This window comes from Podarcis vaucheri, assembly GCF_965113315.1.
Source record: "Podarcis vaucheri genome assembly, chromosome: 5".
Lineage (NCBI taxonomy): Eukaryota > Metazoa > Chordata > Lepidosauria > Squamata > Lacertidae > Podarcis > Podarcis vaucheri.
This window is the reverse complement of record NC_138763.1, coordinates 1,001,960-1,024,323: the sequence shown is the minus strand read 5'-3', so window position 1 is coordinate 1,024,323 and position 22,364 is coordinate 1,001,960. Positions and strand designations below refer to the sequence as shown.

The 22,364-nt window shown below is 53.8% G+C and overlaps 1 protein-coding gene across 5 annotated transcripts in view; it reads left to right on the top strand.

The window, feature by feature from the left end:
* OPA1 (OPA1 mitochondrial dynamin like GTPase) overlaps window positions 1-21,837 on the top strand; it is a 64,355-nt gene extending 42,518 nt beyond the window's left edge. For 4 of the 5 annotated variants that reach the window (XM_082223991.1, XM_082223989.1, XM_082223990.1 and 1 more), the window contains 3 exons: window positions 7,676-7,786; window positions 18,694-18,774; window positions 19,901-21,837. In XM_082223991.1, coding sequence (XP_082080117.1) covers window positions 7,676-7,786; window positions 18,694-18,761 — 179 coding nt within the window. In that variant the 3' untranslated portion in view covers window positions 18,762-18,774; window positions 19,901-21,837. Of the gene's footprint in view, window positions 1-7,675; window positions 7,787-18,693; window positions 18,775-19,897 lie in introns of all 5 variants that reach the window. The other variant, XM_082223988.1, reaches the window with a different exon arrangement.
* Window positions 21,838-22,364: the final 527 nt, after the last annotated feature.

Sequence of the window (22,364 nt, the reverse complement as noted above, 5' to 3'; positions counted from 1 at the left end):
CCCTCTCCAAAGCCTCCTTTTCCTCCCCAGCAACGTTTTTTGTTTCAGGAAGTTTTTAAAGTTTGATGTTGTTCTTGTTTGTTTTCCTGTGCATTTTTGTTGGAAGGTGCCCAGAGTGGCTAGTGTAACCGAGTCAGATGGGTGGGATTTAAGAAATGTCATTATTCTTATTATCATCATTATCATTATAAAAACAAGCGTAAGTGTCAGAGCTGCCACCAGGTCCCAGCTCACACAGGACCACGCTAGCCAACGTTCACTTTATAAGAGTCTTTATTGAGTTACAAGTTTCATGTCCTAACTGCAGCGTGCAGCTCTACACCTTCCATTCTAGGTCGCCGAAGTCTCGTCTGACTCTCCGCCCCCTGTGCACCAGCTTAATACCCTAGCCTTGCTCCACCTCCTACGCCTCTCCCTGCGTCTCTGGGTCCCACTGCTCCTCCTAGTCTCCTCCCTCCTAGACTCCTCCGACGCTGAAGACCCCCCACTTCCTTCCTCCTCCTTTCGGCGGGCTTTGGGACCCGGCTCCCTCTCCGGGCTGCTTGCTGCGCCAGCTTCCTCTGCATTTGAACTTGGCGCGCGCGCCCAACTCCCTGCCTTCCTCTTAACCGTTGCCTCGCTCTCTGAGGAGGGCGTGACCACCCCTGACTCGTGCCCTCCCTCCTGCTGACAGCCTCCGGAACCCGATGCCTGGCTACCTTCCTCCCTGCTGCTCTCAGTCTTGAGCGTGGGTCCCGACTTCCAGCTGCTGCCCTCTGAATCTCCTCTGTTCCCTTCCTCCTGGGGTGTCCCCCCGGATCCCCCCCTTGCTCTGCTCACTGGGGCTCCCTTTTGGGAGTCCTCTGACTCACTGCTTAGGCTTGGAGATCTCGGGTCGTCATCATCACTCATTCTCCCTTCGGATTCCTCCCCCTCGCTCTCTGTTTCCTCCCTTCTCTGCGTCTCTGCTCCTGAACCCCTGACATCCATCCCCCCCTCGAAGCCCCCCCTTCCCCCCTCCCCGCTTTCAGGTGTGGGTGCTGGGTGCTCCATCATCACGGGAGGGAATGCCGGATACAGTTCGCTCCCCGTGGTTGGCCGCCAACTGAAGACCTCCGATTCTTCCTCCTCGCGGTCGTCGACGTTGACCTGTTCCGCTTCCATCTCTGTACCGCCGTGCTCGAACCCAAGGTCCTCCCCGAACACGTCCGTGTCAGTCTCTGCGTCGGTCGCTCGACCTGGCATCTCCAGCCACTTCCGGCGCCATTGCTCCTCTGGTCGATCGTCCCACCAATACGAGGTGTCTGACGCCGAACCCGCCGGTGATCCTTCTGGGGAACGGGTGCTCAGTGCGGGTTCCCCGTCCGAGTCGAATCCATGGAACGTGCTGGAAGAAAGTGTGGGCGTGAACAGCCAGTCGTCGAAGAAGCTCGCTGGCATGGGTCTGTGTGGGAAAAGGGCATGAAACTCGTCCTTGAGCAGGGGTTCCTCCAAAGCGTAGTCTGGCACCCAGCTATTGGCGCTGGCCCGGGTGCCCTCTCTGGCTAGGAGGTATTCGACTCCCTCTTCCCCCCATCTGGAGTCCAAAATCTCCGTGACCTCGTTGATGGGGTCCTGCTGCGCCACCCCCCGCGTCTCCGTCCGCTCCCGGAACGGACTCGGTGCCGTCCCGGGCTCCTGGAATCTGTGAGGTGCCTTGTAGGGAGTGAGCACCGACCTGTGGAACACCGGATGCATTCTGGAACCCTCCGGCAGCGCCAGCCGGAAAGCTACCGGGTTGATCTGTGCTTCGACTTGGTACGGACCAATTTGCTTGTGCCCCAACTTCTTCTTGGCTAGTGACCTGGTCGGCACTGCGTGGGCTGCCAACCAGACCCAGTCTCCTACGTGGATCTCTTCGCCAACCCGCCTGTGCTTGTCAGCTTGCACCTTGTAGGCGTGCTTAGCTAGCTCCAGCTGCCGTCTGAGTTGATCGTGGACCGCCTGCAACTCTGACGCGAACGCGTCCGCCGTCTGTGGTTCTCCTTCCCCCACTCTCTCCAGTCCCGGGAAGGTTCTGGGATTCCTCCCATTGTTGGCGAAGAACGGCGTCACCCCTGTGGACACGTGCTTCGTGTTGTTGTAAGCGAACTCGGCGAGCGGCAGGTAATCCACCCACGTCGCAGGCTGTTGATTGGCATAGCATCTCAGGTACTGCTGCATGATGGCATTGACCCTCTCTGCTTGCCCGTTGGTCTGCGGGTGTCTTGCCGATGCCAGATTGACCTTGACATGTAGAAAACCCATCAGCTTCTGCCAGAAATTCGAGATGAACTGGCGTCCGCGGTCGGACAGTATAGACCGCGGCAGACCATGCACTTTGAACACGTGATCTATGAACAGTTTGGCGGTTTGTTCCGCCGTGGCCACCTTCGCACACGGAATGAAATGTGCCATCTTGGTGAACAAGTCCACCACCACTAGTACAGCTGTCTTGCCCCTCGAGCTGGGTAAATCCGTGACAAAGTCTAGGGCCACCCTCTCCCACGGTTCAAACGGCGTTTGCAGCGGTTCTAACAGTCCCGCCGGCGGTCTGTGTACCGGCTTGGCCCTCTGGCAGGTGTCGCACCTCGCGACGTAGTCCGCGACCTCCCCTCTCAGCCTGGGCCACCAGAAGTCCCTCGCGACTAATTCCACCGTTTTTTCTGTGCCAAAGTGACCGGCCGTGGGTGCGTCGTGCAACTGTTGCAGTACCTTGGCTCGAAGTTCGTCTCCAGGCACATAGACGGCCCCTTTATGTAGGAGCAAGCCGTCCCGCACCTGGAACTCGTCTGTGTTAGCCGTGCCTCTGTGCACTTCTGCCATCTTCTCTTGCGCGAATGAGTCGTCCCGCAACGCACGCCGCACCGCATCCAGGTCTACCGTAGCTGAGGCACACGCCCACGCCGTCGGTGCGAAGATGTGCATGGCCGCCGCTGGCGTCACCTCTTCTAGGTATTGCGGTTTCCGGGACAGTGCATCCGCCATGATGTTGGTGTCTCCTGGGACGTACTCTATTCGGAAATCGAAGTCCGCAAAGAACTCTGCCCAACGTATCTGCCTCTGGTTCAGGAACTGCGCCGTGCGCCAGTGCTCCAGATTTTTGTGGTCCGTGCAAACCTGCACTGTATGCTTGGCGCCGATCAGGAAATGCCTCCACGCCTTGAACGCTGCATGAATGGCCAGCAACTCCCTGTCCCAGATGGTGTAGTTCTGCTCCGACTTGCTGAGCTTCCTGGAGTAGAACGCTCCCGGCCTCCAGACCCCCTGCGGGTCTCGCTGCAGCAGGACGGCTCCCACGGCTCTGTCTGACGCATCTGTCTCTACCCTCAACGGTTTACTGGGGTCGATATGCAGCAGTTGCTTTTCCGACGCGAAGAGACGCTTGAGCGCTTGAAAGGACTGCTCCGCCTGCTCCGTCCAGATGAATTTCTTTTTCTTGGAGCTGAGCGTGTCCGTAATGGCCGCCGTCTGCATCGCGAACCCCTTGATAAATTTGCGATAGAAGTTGGCAAAGCCGACAAACCGCTGTACCTCCTTCCGGTTTCGCGGGCTCTTCCAATCCAACACCGCGCGAACCTTGGTGCTGTCCATGGCTAGTCCCTTGTCCGACAACTTGTATCCCAGGAAATCCACCTCCGTCGTGTCGAACTGGCACTTCTCTAGCTTGGCGTACAGTCTATGTTGTTGCAACCTCCTCAGCACCTCCCTCACGTCTTGGTCGTGAGCTTGCTGCGATTCAGAGAATATCAGGATGTCATCCAGGAAGCAGACGCACTTCTTGTAGAGGAGCCCCGCCAATACGTGATGCATGAAAGCTTGAAAACAGTGAGAGCCATTTTGTAATCCAAAGGGCATAACTCTGTACTCGTAGGTGCCCAGGGGCGTGAACATGGCCGTTTTCCACTCATCGCCCTCCCGTATGCGGATGAGATTGTACGCCCCTCGTAGGTCCAACTTGGTGAACACGCGTCCCTTGCGCACCGTCGCGAGGAGGTCGTCAATCCTGGGCATGGGGTAATCAGACGGCTTGGTCATCTGGTTCAAGAGGCGGTAGTCCACAACGAGTCTTTTTTGGGGCGTGTCTTTCTTTTTCACGAAGAAAACGGGACTGCCCCCCACTGCCTTGGACTCTCTGATGAAGCCACGCTCCAGATTATGATCAATGAACTGTTTGAGTTCCTGCATTTCGTCCTCAGACATGGAGTATAGCCTCCCCTTAGGCAGCGTCGCCCCTGGCAGGAGGTCAATCTTGCAGTCATATGGCCGGTGAGGGGGTAGCTTGTCCGCCTCCTTCTCGCAGAAGACCTCCAAAAAGTCCGCGTATTTGTGGGGAACTGTGTGCAGCGTCCCCAACTGTAGTTGCGATTCTTCCTCTTCCCCCTCCCTTCTGGGTATAATGCAGTGTTCAGCGCAATAAGAAGAACCGAAGATCAGCTGTCTCTGGTACCACGCCAGTGTCGGACTGTGCCTGTCCAGCCAGCTCATGCCCAAGACGATGGGAGTGTCCGACAACTGAGTGACATTAAAGCTGATGACTTCTCTGTGGTTACCTAATCGCATCACCATTGGCGGCGTTTGCTGCACCACTTGCCCCCCTAGTAACTCTCTCCCATCCACCGTGACGACTTGCAGGGGCAGAGTGGCAGGCAGTAGCTGTATAGCGTGTCGCTTCACAAAATCCTGCGCCATAAAATCTGCATTACTCCCAGAGTCCACAGTGATCGGGACGTCTATTGTGAGTCCATTGGGCAGCTGGAGCGATGCGGTCAGTTGCACGACCGGTTTGGGCGGGAGGGGGTCTGTGGGTTGCAAGATCTCTGGGGACTGCTTCACTGATACGTCTGGCTGGGCCCCAGTACTTCCGTCTCCAGCCAGACATCGTCGTTTCCCTGCAGAGGTTCTTTGTGCTGTGTAGCTGTCTCCACTTTAGCAGCGGCTGCAGTGTGCTTCAGGCTCCTCTGGGGACACTCTTTCGCCAAGTGTTGCGGACTTTCGCAGATGTAGCACTTCCGGGTCCCTCTAGGAGTCTTAGATTTGCCTGCTCCTGGTGCTAGGTCTCTGGTTGCTGACTGAGCCCTGGCACCTCCCACCTCCATAGGTTCTGCTCCCCCTCCTGGCGGAGGCGTGGATTGCGCACGCTCTGCTTCTCTGGGAACGAAGGAAAAACTTCTCGCTGCTTCGCGCCCACTACGCCCCTCCTCCCTGGCCCATGGGCGTTCTTCTAGCCGCACTCCCGCAGATAGCGCCCTCTGGACCACCTCCTGCGTGCTCTTGGGTCTCTCCCCTCTCGCAATTTCGTCCTTAACTGGGTTGCTGAGACCCTCCCAGAAGAGATCTCTTACTGGAGGCGAATCTCGGTCCCATTCTAAAGCGCTGACGAGTGCGAAAAAGCGTGCGTGGTACTGTCGTACCGTGGCCCTGCCTTGTTTAAGTCCATGTATCTCCCGTCGCGCAAGATCCACATCTATGCTAGATAAAAAGCATGCATCCATCGCTTTGATGAAGGCATCCGCACTTTGAAGCGCTGGATCCTTATCCCTCCACAAATTGCGCAGCCAAGCTTTAGCATCTCCATGCAAATGGGATAGGATAAACCCCACCTTCTCTTCCTCATCTCTAAAGTCCTTTGCCAGCAGTTGCAGTGCACACAGTACATCTGCTCGAAAATTGGGGTACTGTTGCAGGTTCCCATCAAAATGCTGCACAAGACCGCCTGATCTCCTTGCCAACCCAACTCCCTCCGGCTTGGGTCCCGTTTGTACCTGCTTGGCAAACGCTTCAAACCTGGCTTGGAGATCTCTGTAGGCGAGCGCTGCTTCCTCCTCCCTCTTTCGGGATGCTAATATCTCTGTGTTTAATTGTGTCACTGCCTCTTGCAGATTTGCGATTCGCTGTTCAGCCGTCATGCCTGCCGATTTTGTGAGCTTGAGTCCAGGCACCCCTCTTCACCCCTCGCTGCGCCTTCTCCCGCTGCGGTGTTTCAGGCGCCTGGAACTTCTTTGTAGGGGAGACGAGACTTACTGTCAGAGCTGCCACCAGGTCCCAGCTCACACAGGACCACGCTAGCCAACGTTCACTTTATAAGAGTCTTTATTGAGTTACAAGTTTCATGTCCTAACTGCAGCGTGCAGCTCTACACCTTCCATTCTAGGTCGCCGAAGTCTCGTCTGACTCTCCGCCCCCTGTGCACCAGCTTAATACCCTAGCCTTGCTCCACCTCCTACGCCTCTCCCTGCGTCTCTGGGTCCCACTGCTCCTCCTAGTCTCCTCCCTCCTAGACTCCTCCGACGCTGAAGACCCCCCACTTCCTTCCTCCTCCTTTCGGCGGGCTTTGGGACCCGGCTCCCTCTCCGGGCTGCTTGCTGCGCCAGCTTCCTCTGCATTTGAACTTGGCGCGCGCGCCCAACTCCCTGCCTTCCTCTTAACCGTTGCCTCGCTCTCTGAGGAGGGCGTGACCACCCCTGACTCGTGCCCTCCCTCCTGCTGACAGCCTCCGGAACCCGATGCCTGGCTACCTTCCTCCCTGCTGCTCTCAGTCTTGAGCGTGGGTCCCGACTTCCAGCTGCTGCCCTCTGAATCTCCTCTGTTCCCTTCCTCCTGGGGTGTCCCCCCGGATCCCCCCCTTGCTCTGCTCACTGGGGCTCCCTTTTGGGAGTCCTCTGACTCACTGCTTAGGCTTGGAGATCTCGGGTCGTCATCATCACTCATTCTCCATTCGGATTCCTCCCCCTCGCTCTCTGTTTCCTCCCTTCTCTGCGTCTCTGCTCCTGAACCCCTGACAGTAAGGTTTGTCAATACAGTCAAACTGGATGGGATCACGATGGAGAATGAAAGTAAGCAGTGGGGAAAATTATATCAGGTCCTCCATACATAGGAACCTTGGTTTACGAACTTAATCCCTTCCGGAAATCTGTTCTTAAACCAAAGCATTCTTAAACCAAAGCGTTCTTAAACCAGGGCACGCTTTCTCATAGCAGCGGGGGACTCAATTTACAAATGGAACACACTCAACAGGAAGCGGAACATGTTCTGCTCCCAAGGCAAAGTTCACAAACCAGAACACCTACTTCCAGGTTTGCAGCGTTCTTAATCCAAGTTGTTCATAAACTAAGCTGTTCTTAAACCAAGGTACCAGTGTATATTTCTTAAATGAATCACATTTTTGGGAAGCTGTATTGAAAAACAAAAGCATAGTCACTAAGGAGCTGAAAAGGCATGTGACTCAAAAACTATATTTTTCCTAAGTCCATTGATGCCCACAGAAGAGATTGGTGCAGTTGTTCATTACTGACGTGTAAAATGAAGTCTCCAGTGCTCCTTTTTGAGTATCCACTGACTGTGGCTCAGCTGGTTTGGTCAAGATCAAATCCAGGAAGGCAGAAGGGGGGATGGCCCATGGCAAGCCTTGAGGGAGCGGGGACATCCTTAACCCCCGATCTCTCGGATTACTCCTGGACTCAACAGCTTGGGTATCCTTCTGGAGAGGTTGGCACTGGGATTGGGGGGGGGGGTGATGCTGTTTTTGCATCGTTCAGGCATGGCCTGTCCCTTCCAGCAGGTATTTTGCGTGAATGTAAGATTTGTACAAGCGCTCCCTCTGCTATTATCCTCACCCCAACCCCAGATGTAGAAATAGAAATGAATATATTTTAAATTCCCATTTCCCCCCTGACAGTGAGGCGCCTGGAGAAGAACGTGAAAGAGGTGCTGGAGGATTTTGCTGAGGACTGCGAGAAGAAGATGAAGCTGCTCACGGGGAAAAGAGTCCAGCTGGCCGAGGACCTCAGTGAGTATCTCTCTGGCCCAGGAGCTGCAGTGGAAAAGGCCCTCTCCTGCTGCAGAAGCCGGGTCCTTCGTTCTGCTTGGGGTTAGAGATCTGGTGGGTTCCTATTAGGCGCATGCTCACAAATCCAGAAAGTGCTTGGCCGTCATTTAAAGCCAGAAGCATCACCCCCTGCTAAAGGAACCACCTGATCAAAGCAAGGTTGCCCTGGGGTGCCTGCTCAGGGGAACACCGCCCCAGCCCTATATTTATTCATTTCTCTGTTCCTTTCTAAGTAAGCTGTCCTGTTACATGCTCAGTGCCTTCCAGCTTCCTGGCCCATGACACCTCTGAGCGGCCCCAAGAGCTGTGGCAGTTTCGGCTAGCAAGCTTTAGAGTTGGTTGCCCAGCCGGGGGGGGGGGGGGAAAACGTAAAGGCATTTCGTGCAAAGAAAAGACGCCCTCTGGGTCGGTCAGGGTTTTTCGCCTCCCTGGCTGTAGGGGAGAATGCTGTGCCTCTTTCCATGACGGCAGGAGCAGATCACAACTGGAAGGCATTTTTTGACGTTTCCTTTGTAGCGAGGGGGTGGAGGTGGGAGGCCGTAATACTCTTCCGCCGACCACGGCACCTTGGGCGGTAAAGGTGCAGGTGATAACATTGCCTGCGTGACACGCAGCAGCCATTGAGGAGGTTCTCCCTCACCTGCCTCCTTGTATTTTAAGCTCTGGTTGGAAGTAATTGGAAACATTTGCCGGCCAGCAAGCGCCGCCCTTGTTTGGGCTTGCCAGCAGATGATGATGATTGATTGAGTGATCGATTGATACCCCGCCCACCTGAATGGGTTTCCCCAGCCACTCTGGGCGGCTCCCAACAGAATATTAATAATAAAGCGATAAAACATCAGACATTAAAAACTTTCCTAAACAGGGCTGCCTTCAGATGTCTTGTAAATGTCAGATAGTTGTTTATTTCTTTGACATCTGCTGGGAAGGCGTTCCACAGGGCGGGTGCCACTACCGAGAAGGCCCTCTGCCTGGTTCCCTGTGACTTGGCTTCTTGCAATAAGGAAACCGCCAGAAGGCCTTCAGAGCTGGACCACAGTGTCTGGGCTGAACAATGGGGGTGGAGACGCTCCTTCAGGTATACTGGGCCGAGGCCGTTTAGAGCTTTCAAGGTCAGCACCAACACTTTGAATTGTGCTCGGAAGCGTACTGGAAGCCAATGTAGGTCTTTCAGGACTGGTGTTATATGGTCCCAGCAACCACTCCCAGTCCCCAGTCTAGCTGCCGCATTCTGGATTAGTTGCAGTTTCTGGGTCACCTTCAAACGTAGTCCCACATAGAGCACGTTGCAGTAGTCCAAGCGAGAGATAACCAGAGCATGCACCACTCTGGTGAGACAGTCCGTGGGCAGGGAGGGTCTCATCCTGCGTACCAGATGGAGCTGGTAGACAGCTGCCCTGGACACAGAATTGACCTGCACCTCTGTGGACAGCTGTGAGTCCAGAATGACTCCCAGTTTGCGCACCTGGTCCTTCAGGGGCACAGTTACCCCATTCAGGACCAGGGAGTCCCCCACTCCCACCCACCCCCTGTCCCCCCAAAACAGTACTTCTGTCATGTCAGGATTCAACCTCAACCCATTAGTTGCCATCCATCCTCCAGGCACTCACACAGAAGTCTTGCACTGTTGCGGGGAGACGTCAGTGCTGAATGGCGCTGGGTTGTCCGAGGGGCTTTGTCATGGTTTGCGTGGCTCTGAGATGCTTTTGGACAGCATCTTCTGCTGTCGCGAGGCTGCCATGAGGCAGACAGGTGCTCAGTGCCCAGTTTCATGTGAGCCTTTTGTTCTGGACTTTCCTTCGGCCTGTGGAGCCTTCCGTGTTGAGCTGGGTCCCCTCTTCTTGGGGTGCTCATCCCCCCCTCTTACAATGACGGCTGTTAAATCCCTGCTAGTGAAGAAATTCCTCAGAAAAGCAAAGGAGCACAGACTGTTAAAAATAATTTCCATACCACAGAACTAATCCAGGTGTTTTATGGGAGGATGAAAACTTCAAATATGATTTTTAGTAACTTAATAAATATACCGTGGCCTTCTGGAATGTCAATAGTTTCTGTGCTGATATTGTTGGGTCTGGATCAAGCATGAAGTTTTATGGCCACAGAACATCTGGGAAAGGGGGGCAAAGAGGCTTGCATGCCATAATATTCACCCAAACATCCTGGCTTGTCTGTACTACTTACAGCCAATGAGTTACATAAGCCTCTGTCCAGGAATTAGCTTTTAATGGGTTGGGCCCTTCTCCACGCTCGTCTAGCCATGCCTTTGTCCCGCATAACACATTTGCAGGATGGAGACAGGGGCTTGCTGCCTCCGAGAGAAATTGGTTCCCAAGGACCAAACTAACCGTGTGCTAAACGCCTGGCGGCATTTGATTTTTAAAGAGTTAAGCCTCGCCCCCTACTCCATAGCGCTGGCCAAATTTGCCCTCCAAAGCTGCCGTTTGCCCTGGGAGGCTGAAGGAAGCATCCCTCCAGGGCCAGGCCAGGTGGGAATTTCTTTCCTCCCTGTGTTTCTGTGCTGCCACATATCTAAGATTTCCTGAGGAGGGTTAACCTGCCTGTTGCAGTCCCAGTCTTGATATTTCTTTCTGTCTGTCTGTCTGTCTGTCTGTCTGCCTGTCTCTCTCCCAGTGCATATTCTTTTTAAAACCTTTTTGAAATTTCAGTCATGCATGTAATGTGCCTAGTTGTGGGTTTTTGAGCAGCCGACTCCTGTGTCTCTGTTTTGTTCACTCTCCCTCCAGAATTAGTTGCCTCTTGGAAATTATTCTGGGAAAGGATCAGATTTCCCAAGACCTGGAAGTAGCGAGGCTGTTCACTGGGGTTTCTAAGTCCCTCTCCTATTTCTCTCCCAGTGGCGGTGGGGAGGGAAGCAGCCTAATTTCTCCAAGGCCTTCCCGAGAGATGAGTCCGAGAGCCTGTTCACTCAGGACTTGAGCAGGATGCGGCTCAGAGCCCGGGTGGCAACTGGTTGAAAAGTCTCAATGTGCAGAATTTTGCCCAGCTTCAGTGGGGATTTTGCGATGCCAGGCAAACTTTTCAGCTCCTTTTTGTGTTTGCTTGAGCCCAGAACGTTGGGTCAGGTGCGACTCTGCAGTCTTGTCGTCATTCCTGCTCCCGGAGAGGCAGAGACCCTTCGTGAAGTGCCTTTTCCCTGCTTCAGGGGGCAGCAGGTGGCTGCCTTTCGGAGGATCCCCATGAAAGAGGGAGGCGGGTTTGCTGGCATGCTGACCTCCTGCCTCTGTTTACCCTCCTTTGTCACTTGCGGTGGCTGCAGCATCTCCCAGGCAGCAGCAGCGCCTGCCCCCAGAGACAGCTTGTGCATTTCCAAGTTCCTTTCTCTGGGGCCTGCCTGGGCTTGCCAGCGCCTTTCCCGCCTGTCTCTGGAGGAAGCCCTTCCTCGCAGCTGCACCGCATGCCCAGGCTTTCCTCCTGGAGGGGGAGGACACAGCAAGCTGCCAAATCTTCTGGCCTTTTGGGGAGACTGCCGAGAAAGTTTGGGCTGCTTTCCCTTAGACCATTTTCCCCTCGATCCTTTCAGAGGGTTGAGGTGTGCTTCCCCCCCCCCACCCCTAATTTTTAGCTGTTGTAATTTGAGCAGCAGGTTTAAGCTTAAACAGTATTTCTTGATCATTCAGATAATCAAGTGGGAATATGTTAGGTTCGAAGCACATAGGATATCCGAACACAGTGTTGCCAAATTAGCTGAGTCCTGCAGACCGCCTGTTTTTCAGTAGCCAAGCCATGGGCCCCATAATTTTTTTAAAAAATATGTCTCTGTGTTAGTTTTTGTTATGTGAAGGATGCCGCAGACCCGGGTGGGGGGGAGCGCAGACCACCAATTGGGAGCCTTTGTCCTAAAGGTATCAGAGCTATTGGCCTCTCGCTGAGCTATTTCATAGAATCATACAGTTGGAAGAGACCCCAAGGGCCATCGAGTCCAACCCCCTGCCAAGCAGGAAACACCATCAGAGCACTCCTGACATATGGCTGTCAAGCCTCTGCTTAAAGACCTCCAAAGAAGGGCATTGATAGCAGAGTCTGTCATAGTCCAGCTCCTTTGGCTTCCTCTCATTACGCTCAACTCTGCTTTCTCCCAATAGCCACAAATTTTGTATTGATTCCGATATTAGTTTGGAAGTGGTGATGGTTTGGGAGGAGTGTTTATCTGCCAATGCCGTGAAGTGGTCTTCCTAAATATGCAGAATCTGTTTTCAATCAAGGGACTGTTCTAGCTTCCTGATCTTCTTAATCCCGGCTACGTAGAACGGCCTGTGCTTGATGGGGAGGGAGGGCAGGAGAGGGAAATCTTGTCAGGAAAGCTGAGACGTGCCGGCGAGGGGGTGTCCAGCCCCCCCCCCCGGCATTGTCAGTCTGTGAAATGCTGGCACCTGGGCAGGTGTCGCAGGCGAGTTGAGACTTTGTTCTGCACAAAGGCCCCTTCCCACGGAGAGAGGCCTGGCCACACGCAGGCAGGCGGGGGCTGCTAGCAGGAGCTCTTCCCTTGCGCTCGAACGATGCCCTTGAGATGGTTCTGGGAGGCTGCTCTTAGCTGGCCGCTCAGGAAGCCTCCTGCCGTGCAGACATCACCCCAGAGGAAGCTGCCTCACACTGACTGAGACTCAGAATGATAATAATAATTAATTATTATTTATACCCCATCCCTCTGGCTGGGTTTTCCCAGCCACTCTGGGCAGCTCCCAACACAATAAAACATCAGACATTAAAAACTTCCCTATACAGGGCTGCCTTCAGTTGTCTTTTAAAAGTCAGATAGTTGTTTATTTCCTTGACATCTGATGGGAGGGTGTTCCACAGGGCGGGTGCCACTACCAAGAAGGCCCTCTGCCTGGTTCCTTGTAACTTGGCTTCTCACAGGAAGGGAATTGCCAGAAGGCCCTCAGCGCTGGACCTCAGTGTCCGGGCTGAACGGTGGGGGTGGAGACGCTCCTTCAGATAAACTGGACCGAGGCTGTTTAGGGCTTTCAAGGTCAGGACCAACACTTTGAATTGTGCTTGGAAACGTACTGGGAGCCAATGTAGGTCTTTCAAGACTGGTATCATGTGGTCTCTGCGGCCGCTCCCAGTCACCAGTCTAGCTGCCGCGTTCTGGATTAGTTGTGGTTTCTGGGTCACCTTCAAAGGTAGCCCCACATAGAGCGCATTGCAGTAGTCCAAGCGGGAGATAACCAGAGCATGCAAGACAGTCTGCAGGCAGGGAGGGTCTCAGCCTCCGTACCAGGTGGAGCTGGTAAACAGCTGCCCTGGACACAGAATTGACCTGCACCTCCATGGACAGCTGGGTTCAAAATGACTCCCAGGCTGTGCACCTGGTCCTTCAGGGGCACAGTTACAGTACTGGGAGCCAATGAAGGTCTTTCAGGACCGGTGTTACGTGGTCTCAGCGACCGCTCTCAGTTCCCAGCCGCATTCTAAGAGTATGTCCAGCTCAGGATGGCAGCAGTGGCTCCCGAAGGTGTCAAGAAGGGGTCTCTCCTAGGAAACCAGCGGGGGGGGGGTGGGGCTGGCGGCTTTGGAGTATTGAGTGGCAGAGAGCCAAGCTCAGTGATGAAGCTGACCCCCTTCACAGGATTCTTGGGAAGAGAAAGGGTCTGGAAGGTAACCCTAGGTGCTCTGGACGGTGTCTTGGGAGTCCTGTCTTTGTTCCTGCCCTGAAAGGTGCGGCAGCAAAGAGAGGTTCAGAGATGCAGGTGTTTCTCAGGGTCCTTTCCCAACCTGCCAATTTACGGTGCAAAGTAGAGTTCCTTTTGCGCTTCCTTCATTGCAGGGGGTTGGCACAGCCCTTGGGGTCCCTCCCCACTGCAGTTCTGTGGTTCTCCTTTGTGCCCCTGCCCAGGACTCCTTGCTTCCGTCTTTCCTCAAGGTTCCTAGGGAGGCTTCCATGATGCCAAGGCCATGTTGGGGGTGGTGTAGACATAGGTGCATGCAGGTTCCTGGGTTAAATGAGCCTTCTTCCACTGGGTGCTCTCCCATTCGCACCACAGCACCAGCCTGCGCAACTTTGGGATGGGAGTTGTAGTCTGAAGCACCCAGCTGGCGCCAAGTGGGGGGGGGGAGCTGCATTGAAACTGTGAGTGGGGGCTGGTTTTCCAGCTGCAGGTTGGAGAGCCCCCCTGTGCCCGCCCTTGTGCTGCCTTGGCTGGTGGCTGTCCTGCTCTGTTCTGCTTCTGCAATTCAGGGGTTCCCAGGAAGGCAGCAACCGGCCTCCTTGCACGCTGCTGACAATGCGCCCTTTGAGCGTGCTCCTCGCCGGCCGCGCACGCTTCCTCGGACTTCCTCCGCCTCTCCTGCGAGCTTTCCCTTTTAATCCTGCGCAACAGCCTCCGCTGCCGTGATTCATGGGGCGACTCTCCCTGAACTGCTATAAATCCCGCTCCAGCGCCTTCCGCTCGGCAGCCCTTTGTCTGGCCCTTTCGTGGCGCTAATGAGCTAATTGTTTAACAATCTCCCCGGATTCATTTGCCTGCCTCTGCCTCTTTGGGAAGCCGGGGCTGCCGGGGACCTTTTGACAAGACAATCTTTCTCCCCGCTTGACAGCGGGGCGAGGGGAACAGCGCCGGCCTTTGTAGGCGGGCGAAGAAAGGAGGCCTTTCCCTCCGCCGGCCGTGCTGCTTCCGTCTTGACCCCCTTTCTCTGCGGGGAACACAAATGCGGCAGACAAGCGGAACCTCCCCTGTGTTTTCTTGACCTGCTGGCTGTCCATTCACTTCCCATCTGGTTTTGCAGCCTTAAAGAAACAGAGGGGGGGCCTCTTATTATAAATCTGTCTCCGCAAGTGATCGATGGAGAACTGTCTCTTTAAGGGCAGCCTGGGTGGCTTTCTCTTTAAAGTTCTGCTTTTTCCTGCCGGTCGGCGCGGTATGTGAGCAAGAGGAAACTGGTTCAAAAATGCGAGGCATTAATGTAAAGTGGTTTTTGAAAAAAGGAAGGGGGTGGGAAATGAAGTAGGGCACGACCCGAGCTCAGATCACCCGGTTCAGGCAGCCTTCAGTCTCTCTGTGCGGCTGCACAAAGGCATGCGAGGAGCGTTCTGGGCGCCTCGTCCCGAAGGGGATATTGTAGGGTTGGAAAGGTTCGGAAAAGGGCAACTGAAAGGATCCAGGGTGTGGAGAGACTCTCTTGCAAAGAAAGGTTGCCGCATTTGGGACTTTTCAGTTGAGAGAAAGACAAGGGAGCAGGTGACACGATGGAAGTTTGCAGATTGGCACATGGCATAGAGAAAGTGAAGAGAGATGTATTCTCTTCACACTAGAACTTGCACACCTGTAACTAAGCTGTCAGACGGCAGTGGTGGTTTCTCGTGAGTAATCAGTCGGGACTCCGACCTGTCTTTTACAGGCTTTATTCTGGTGCAAAACTATTTACAGTACAGAGCCACAAGTTCATGTCTGCCTCAGTCGCTAGCAGAATCCGGGAGTGGTCATTTCCGGGTCCTCCCCCAACATAAGAGCCTCGTCACCCCCAGCCTTTTCCTTCCTTCTTTGTGTTTTACACCTCTGCGCAGGGTGGGCGATGGATGGGTGGTGCTTCCCTCCTGGCCGGCTTGATCAGGAGTGGTGCTGAGGCTCCCAGCAGCATCCTCCGGTCCCTTCCCCTCTTCCCCACTGGAGGTGTGGCTTCCCTCATCACTGGAAGAGGAACTGCTTTGCAAGATTTTCGGAGGTTCCCTGCCCCTCTGCTTCCCTTCCCTGCTCCGATGGCAGTCCCCTGACATAAGCTGAACATTGACAGATTCCGGATGGATAAGGGCAGTCCTCCTTCACTCAACGCAGAGTTAAACTATGGAACTCCCTCCCACAGGAGGTCGGGTGTGCTTGTGGATGATGTCATGATCTTTGGCTAGTTCAGTGAGGTTCATGATGATGGTGATCTGCCCAGATGGCTTTCAGATTCGTGGAGGAGGAGAGGGCCATTGAAGGCTCCTGCCAGGATGGCTCTGCCTCCGCGGTCAGAGGGAGGGATGCTTCTGAGTGCCAGTTTCTGCAAACCACAGCAAGGGAGATCCGCTCTTGGGCATGAATTCTGCTTGCTGGGCACCTGGTTGGCCAATATGAGAACAGGGTGCTGGGCTTGGGGGGGGGGTCCCCTTTGGCCTCATCCTGCGGCCTCTTTGTATGATACGTTCTTGCGTGATGCCATCATGGATGGCACTGTCCGCCAGCCCTCTGCTCAGTCCCTTGCCAACTTCCCCAGCTGGGGGGGGGGCGGCGGGATCTGAAACAGGCAAAGCAAAGGGCAGCACTGCAGAAGTTGGGGGTTGAAGTAGCTCTAGGAACGGGGGTGCTGGGAGGTGGGTTTTTCTTTATTTTTCCAGCCCTCGCTCTATCCTGTTCCATCCTGTGCCCACAGTTACCGGCAACCGTCCCCCTCCCTCCCCACTCTGTTTTCTGTGTTCACGGTGTGTATTCAGATCGTAATTACAGATCAATTAGTCTGTTTTTGAGCCCCTTTGGAGCCGGTATCAGAGGATTAATGCAAAGAAAATGAGAGGGGCTGTGGGTGTTGTTTCATGTGCAGATAAAGAGCCCGCAAGGATGAATGGCTCTCTTGAGGCCTCTGAATAGAGGATTTCTTCATTCTGTGTCAGCTGGGGGTTTATGGGAGATTGGGAGAGGGGATTATGGGAATATTCATGACCCAGATCAGGGACCCCGGGATGAATGGGTGGAGGGAAACGGGCTCATCTTTTGAGCAAACACGAAGTAAATGGGGAGGAGAATGGCCATTCACTGGGGCCTGTGTCATTGTTGCCGAGTTGCAAGCGGGGTGGCCGGCCCGGGGGCCGCTGTTTAACAGGTGTCACGAGAACCAGGCTCTCCATATCTATCGCTCGGTGCCGAAAGCTATCAAAGGGAACCTTGTTTGCGCAGGAGCCATCGGAGCAGCTTTGGGGCGCAGAGGTTGGGAGGAAGCAAGGCAGCGAGAGGGAGCTGAGCCCTGAGAGTTCGGGGAGGAAACAGGAGAAGGTTTGGGGTGGGAGAGTTCATGGAATCTGTAGAGTTGGAAGGGACCCCCAGGGTCATCCAGCCCAGCCCCTCAGGTCCTCCTCTCTGGAGCAGCAGAAACCAAACTTGCTTCACTACATGGAAGGACCCGAACCCGTGGCTTCAAGTGACAAGAAAGGAGATTCTGCCTAACACCAGAACTTTCTGGCCATCAGAGCTCAGAGTCCCTTCCAGCTCTACTCTTCTGTGGCTCTGTGATCTTCCATGATAATAATAATAATAATAATAATAATAATAATAATAATAATAATAATAATATTTTATTTATACCCCGCCCTTCCCAGTTCAGAAAACCGGGCTCAAGGCGGCTAACAACAAACTTAAAACAATTGATGCAACAAAAAACAGCATAAAATGCAGTATAAAACGTGAATAACAATAAATTCAGAATTAAAAAATCAATTTAGGGGGGAAATCCATCCAATAAACATGAGATGATCACCAGGGCTAGCTGGCTAAGTTAGTCCAGCCGTTCAGCAACAGGGGACGGCATAATGTTCTAGAAAGGGAGAAGGTTTTCTGGAGACCAGGTGGCAGGCTGAACTCTGCAGGTGCAGGATGCCAGCTGGGCACGTCCTCTAGAGTCTGCTCTGGCTTCTTTCTGCCTTGTGGGCCTCATTTTTACTTTTGCCCCATAAACTGGCCCTGCAGACTTCTTCCTCCTCTGGCACCTCTGAAAGAGCGACTCTTTGCTGCTCTCTCACCTGCCATGTAACTCAGGGATGGCCTTTCTTTTCTGGAGACACCCCCAAGTCCAAGCCGTCTGGCGTCTGGTCTGCTTGGGCAGAGATTGGGCTGCCCTTTTGTCCCTTCTGCCCTTCCTCAAGCTCCTTGTTTTGAGTTTTCTGCCTCTTCAGCTGTGGGCCCATGGCAGGAAGGGTGTTTTCGGGTCAGCTTTGCCACCAATTGCGCCTTTTGCTGACAGGTAAATAGATAAGCCTATAGACAGATAAGTGGCTGTAGCTGCTGCTCCTGCAACTGCTGGGCAGACTGCCAGATAAACTCTGGCCTTTTAAAGGAAAAAATGGTTGGGGGTGGGTGAGCAAAACAGGCCGAAGTCTGGATTATAACTTTTGCAAAAGCATCTTTAAATTCAGGGCACTTCTCTTAGCCTGTCCTGCTTTGATTTGGTTTGGTTAGTTTGAACCCTGCCCTGCCCTCTTTTGAAAGGCTGGACCTCTGAATTGTGATTTTTATTTTGTCTTCTGGAATATTTTATGAGCTGGCCAAGGGGCAACTCTCCAAATGCTATTTAATCCTGCTTTGCTGAAGCAGAGTGAGCTGTGTGAGATCTAGGAAGCAGCCTGATTTGGCCTCCTAAATCAGCCCCGGAAAAGAACAAACCATTCAGAGGCTTCTGCATCTGCAGTTGCTCAATCTTTTACATTTATATGTCTCTCCACCCTGTCCTCTGAAGAGCTCGTGCTAATGTCAGCGGCTGCACTCAGAGCTTTCACAACTTCTAAACCTGAAATTATTTCTCGGCAAAAACGCAGGCCATATTTTTATTTTTAGGAAGTTTTGCCAAGGCTGGCCAACCAGTTAATTCTGAGGCACACCTTTATACTAGATTAGTCTACAATAAAAGGTGGAAATTTAATTAATGCAGTTTAGCTATGACGTGTTAATACAGTATTATTAATACAGCAATGCAGGCCTTAGTCTGAGTGCTGGCCCCCTCTCCGCTGCAGACGAGGCTCCCGGCTTGTTGAGGCCTCCGGGGCACCTGTGGGGCAGGGATGGGGGCCCAGCCTCAGGGAGGCCAGGCCTGTTTCCACTTGGGAGAGGAGGCATCTGTGCCTGGAGACATCCGTCCTGACAGCAGCATCTTAACTTTTCCAGAAAAGGTTCGGGAGATCCAGGAGAAACTTGAAGTCTTCATTGAAGCCCTCCATCAAGAAGAGAAGTAGCCGGTCCGCACAGGTAAGGAGCTCTGGGTGGTCACTAAGCAACTGCAGCGCTCTGACTCTGCCCAAAAGAGGCTCGTCTTGCTCTTGTTAACCCAGCCAGAAAGCAGGAAGCCCCCTTTGTCTTGCCAAGGGGCTGCGTACCTCCATCTTTGCCTGGAAGGGCCCTAAAAGGTTGTTTCGTTCATCCTCCTTCTGCTTCATCCAAGTCTTACAGAATTTTCAGATGCTCCCCAAGGGGCATCTCTGACAGATGGCCACCCAACTCTGCTTAAAAACCTTGCGAAGGAGCCTGTTCCACTGCTGAACCGTCCTCATCGTACAAATGTTCTTCCTGTGTTAGTCGGAATTGCCTCTTGACCCCTCAGCCACCTTAACACGCTTCCTAGCTGATGGGAGATTTGGATCTGGGCCTCCCGGTTCCAGCATGGCATACCGGGGGGGGGGGGGCATTGTGCCCTGTGGTGCCCCGTGCTCTGGGCCAGTCTGAACAAATGAATCTTCATTTGCGTCAGCCATCGGCCATAGCAATAAAGCAACAATACAATATCCAAATAATAGAAAGAAAAAGTCAATTATATAAAATACATTTTGGGGTTTGGAATCAATGGTCAAATAGTGGACCTTATTCTGATTGTCCCAGCTAGAAACCTTGCAGCCTTTGCTGTCAGCTGCTCGTCTTGATCTGCCAAGAGAAAGGACACGGTGGCAGTGGCTGGGCGACCCAGAATGGACAATAAAAGAGGGGTGATAATCTCCTTCCTCAAGTCTTTATAAAGAGGGCAAGCCAGAAGGGCATGCGCCACCGATTCAGGACTGCCATCTCCACTGGGCCATAAGCGTTTTCCATGTGGAATCTGTTGGAATCGTCCCTCAAGTCCAGCCGAGGGCAAGACATGCAATCTGGGCCGATCTCTCCCTCTTGTCTTGCTCTTTTACCCTTCTGGGTTTCGCTTGAGGAATGGCGCCAGGGACCTGTCTCTTGATTGAGATACCTGGCGAGTGAATGGTGACCCAGGATGGGAGGCGGCTTTTCTGTTCCCAGCAAGCAAAAATGACTTGGGGGGGGTGAAATGGGGGGAGGGGTCCTCTGTCCAGTCTCTCTCTGCAAATTCAGTCCATTTGTGTTTGTGTTTCAGCAGAGCTTCTACGGGAAGACAAAGCCCCTCTTCTGGAACACACAAAGCACTAGAAATGGCCCCACGGCGCCTCCTGGTCCCCTCTCCTCCCTGTTGCACTTTTTAGGGGTGTCCCCGAATGTCTCCCAGGGAAAGGAGACAATTGGCAGGAGGCAACAAGAGGTCCTGGCTGCCACCTGCCCTTTGGGTGACGGGGGCAGTGATAATGACGAGGGAAGGACACCTGGCAACGGAAACCTACGCTTTCTCACCTGGAAATGATGCCTTGAGGGGGGTGTCCAGACTCTGCAAGTGCTCCCTCTCTCTTTTTCCAGGGAGGGGCCAGAAGTAGGAGTTTTTTCTTTCTGGGGTGGCAAGACCCCTTCCGCCGCCTCTAGTGGTTTTAGCCGGTCGGGGGCTCCTTTGCGTGGCGAACCCGAGGGGCTTGAAATAAAATTTTAGCCTTTGTACATACGTCGACAACACCTCCTACGTAATGTTTGTTTGTTTGTGTGACGCAGCGCACTGAGGGGCCCTCCAGGCGAGAGCAGCTGCCTTTCAATGCTCTTCTGGGGAGCCAGATCTTGACTGAGGCACTGGAGAGAAGCTGGGCAGGGGGGAGTGAGCCTGGCGGGGGCTCCCAGGCCGTGTCCAAACAGGCACCTTGGGGCCCATTCATGGGCATCTGGCTCCAAGAACAGCACCCTCCACTATCCATTTCACTGCAGTTTGGTCTTGGGGTGGGACTTCGGCCAGTTCCATTTCACTTTTTATTTTTATGCTTGCTGAGAGGGACTCCTTCCTGAGTATCCCACCGGCAGTGTCAGGTTCCAGATAAATCATTGCGCATCAGCCGCTTTTGAGACGTGTGGAATAAGCGCCTTAGAGAGAGGCAAAAAGCTCCAAAGAAGTTTGCTCTTGGCCTGCGTGGCAGGAGCAGACTCTGGAGGGAAAGCTCCTTTCAGGGACTCGCCCCGTTTGGTTTTTTTATGCTGCAGGGCTCCGGTGGCTTTTGGGCGGGAGAGGGGACCCTGCCGTGTGCTGGTCACGGCCCTCCACACACAGCCCCTTTAAACCCAGCCGTCTCCTCTCTGCATCGTGGAAGAAACTGCCCTCTCTGTGCAGACACTCGTCACCCCCGTTGAGAAGCTCCAAGCATCCGTTGTGGGTTGACTCTGTCGTTTTGCGCCAGCCCTAAATGCAGAAATGTACGTTGCCAGTAACATTTCCTCTCCCGCTTTTTGAGGTATCTTTCCAAATGTCCTCGTGTCCACTCTCCCCCTCCCTGCCCCCACATCTCCATTGTCTGCCTTTCCACCTCTGCGCAAGTGACTTTCTGGCAGGCTGCTTCCTCCAATGGGCTACGCAGCGCTGCCTTGTAAGTTCTCTCCCGTCGTTCTCCGGGGATCCTGCCTTCGCAGGTGGGAGGTGGAGTTTTGTTTTGTTTTTCGGCAAAGGGGATACTGCCTTTGCTGCCCCCCTCTTCCTCCGCATGGTGTTTTGTGAAATCTGGAAACGATGAGCAGGGAGAGGCAGCTGTTGCCAAGAACCAAAATGAGAGTGATGGGAGAGAGCATTCCTCATTCCTCTGCTATTAAAAAATAAAATGAGATGGCATTTTGTGTGTTTGTGTGTGTAGCAAATGCTTTTGGCCGCACGCCAGAGATTCTGTGCCCTCAATGACGCAAAAGCCTCTTAGCTGCTCTGGCCTTCCTAGAGGCAACTTCAGGATCCCAGAAGGGGGTCCTTCCCAAAAAGGGGTGCTGCACCAAGACCCGTCTCTTACTGCCCCCCTGCCCCCCCAATCATCTTCTCGTACTTTATTCTGTCTGGTCCACTTTTCAGTTTTAAGCCTCTGTTGCCGACCTGACGTTTAGCATGATGTATCCCGTGGAAGTTATTTATTGAATGCAGATGTCATTGAAGGAAAACAAAATAAAGAGAGGTTTTGAGCACTTAAATTTCTTACTCTCTTCTTTATTTGCATGCCGCCCATCTGCCCCAAGGGCTCAGGCGATGGGGCAGGACCCCCAGCTCAGCAGCAGAGCGCCTGCTATGCCCCAGGCGGTCCAGTTCCCCCGTGGCTCCTCCGGGCAGGGCTGGGAAAAGGCTTTCTGCCTGGAATCCCCAAGAGCCCTTTCTGCCAGTCAGCCCTGACCAGGCAATGTGGTGCCCTTCAGATATTGGTGGACTGGAGCGCCCATCTTCCCACGCTGTGGGCCATGCTGCCTGGACCCAACATTGAAGCTGCATCTCGGAAGAGTCCCCCTAATTCAAGAGGGAGGTGTGCTAGAAGAGTGACGGCTCTGTGGTCACAGGACCCCTCTCAGCGGTGGGCAGGGGGGCTTCCCTCTCTCTCTCTCTCTCTCTCTCTCTCTCTCTCTCTCCAGAAGCGCACAACAGCATTTGGCCTTTTCTTAAAACACTCATCTTTCAGCCCCTCAATTAGCCAAGATGGATTGCATTTGGTAAAACAGCGAAGTGCTGG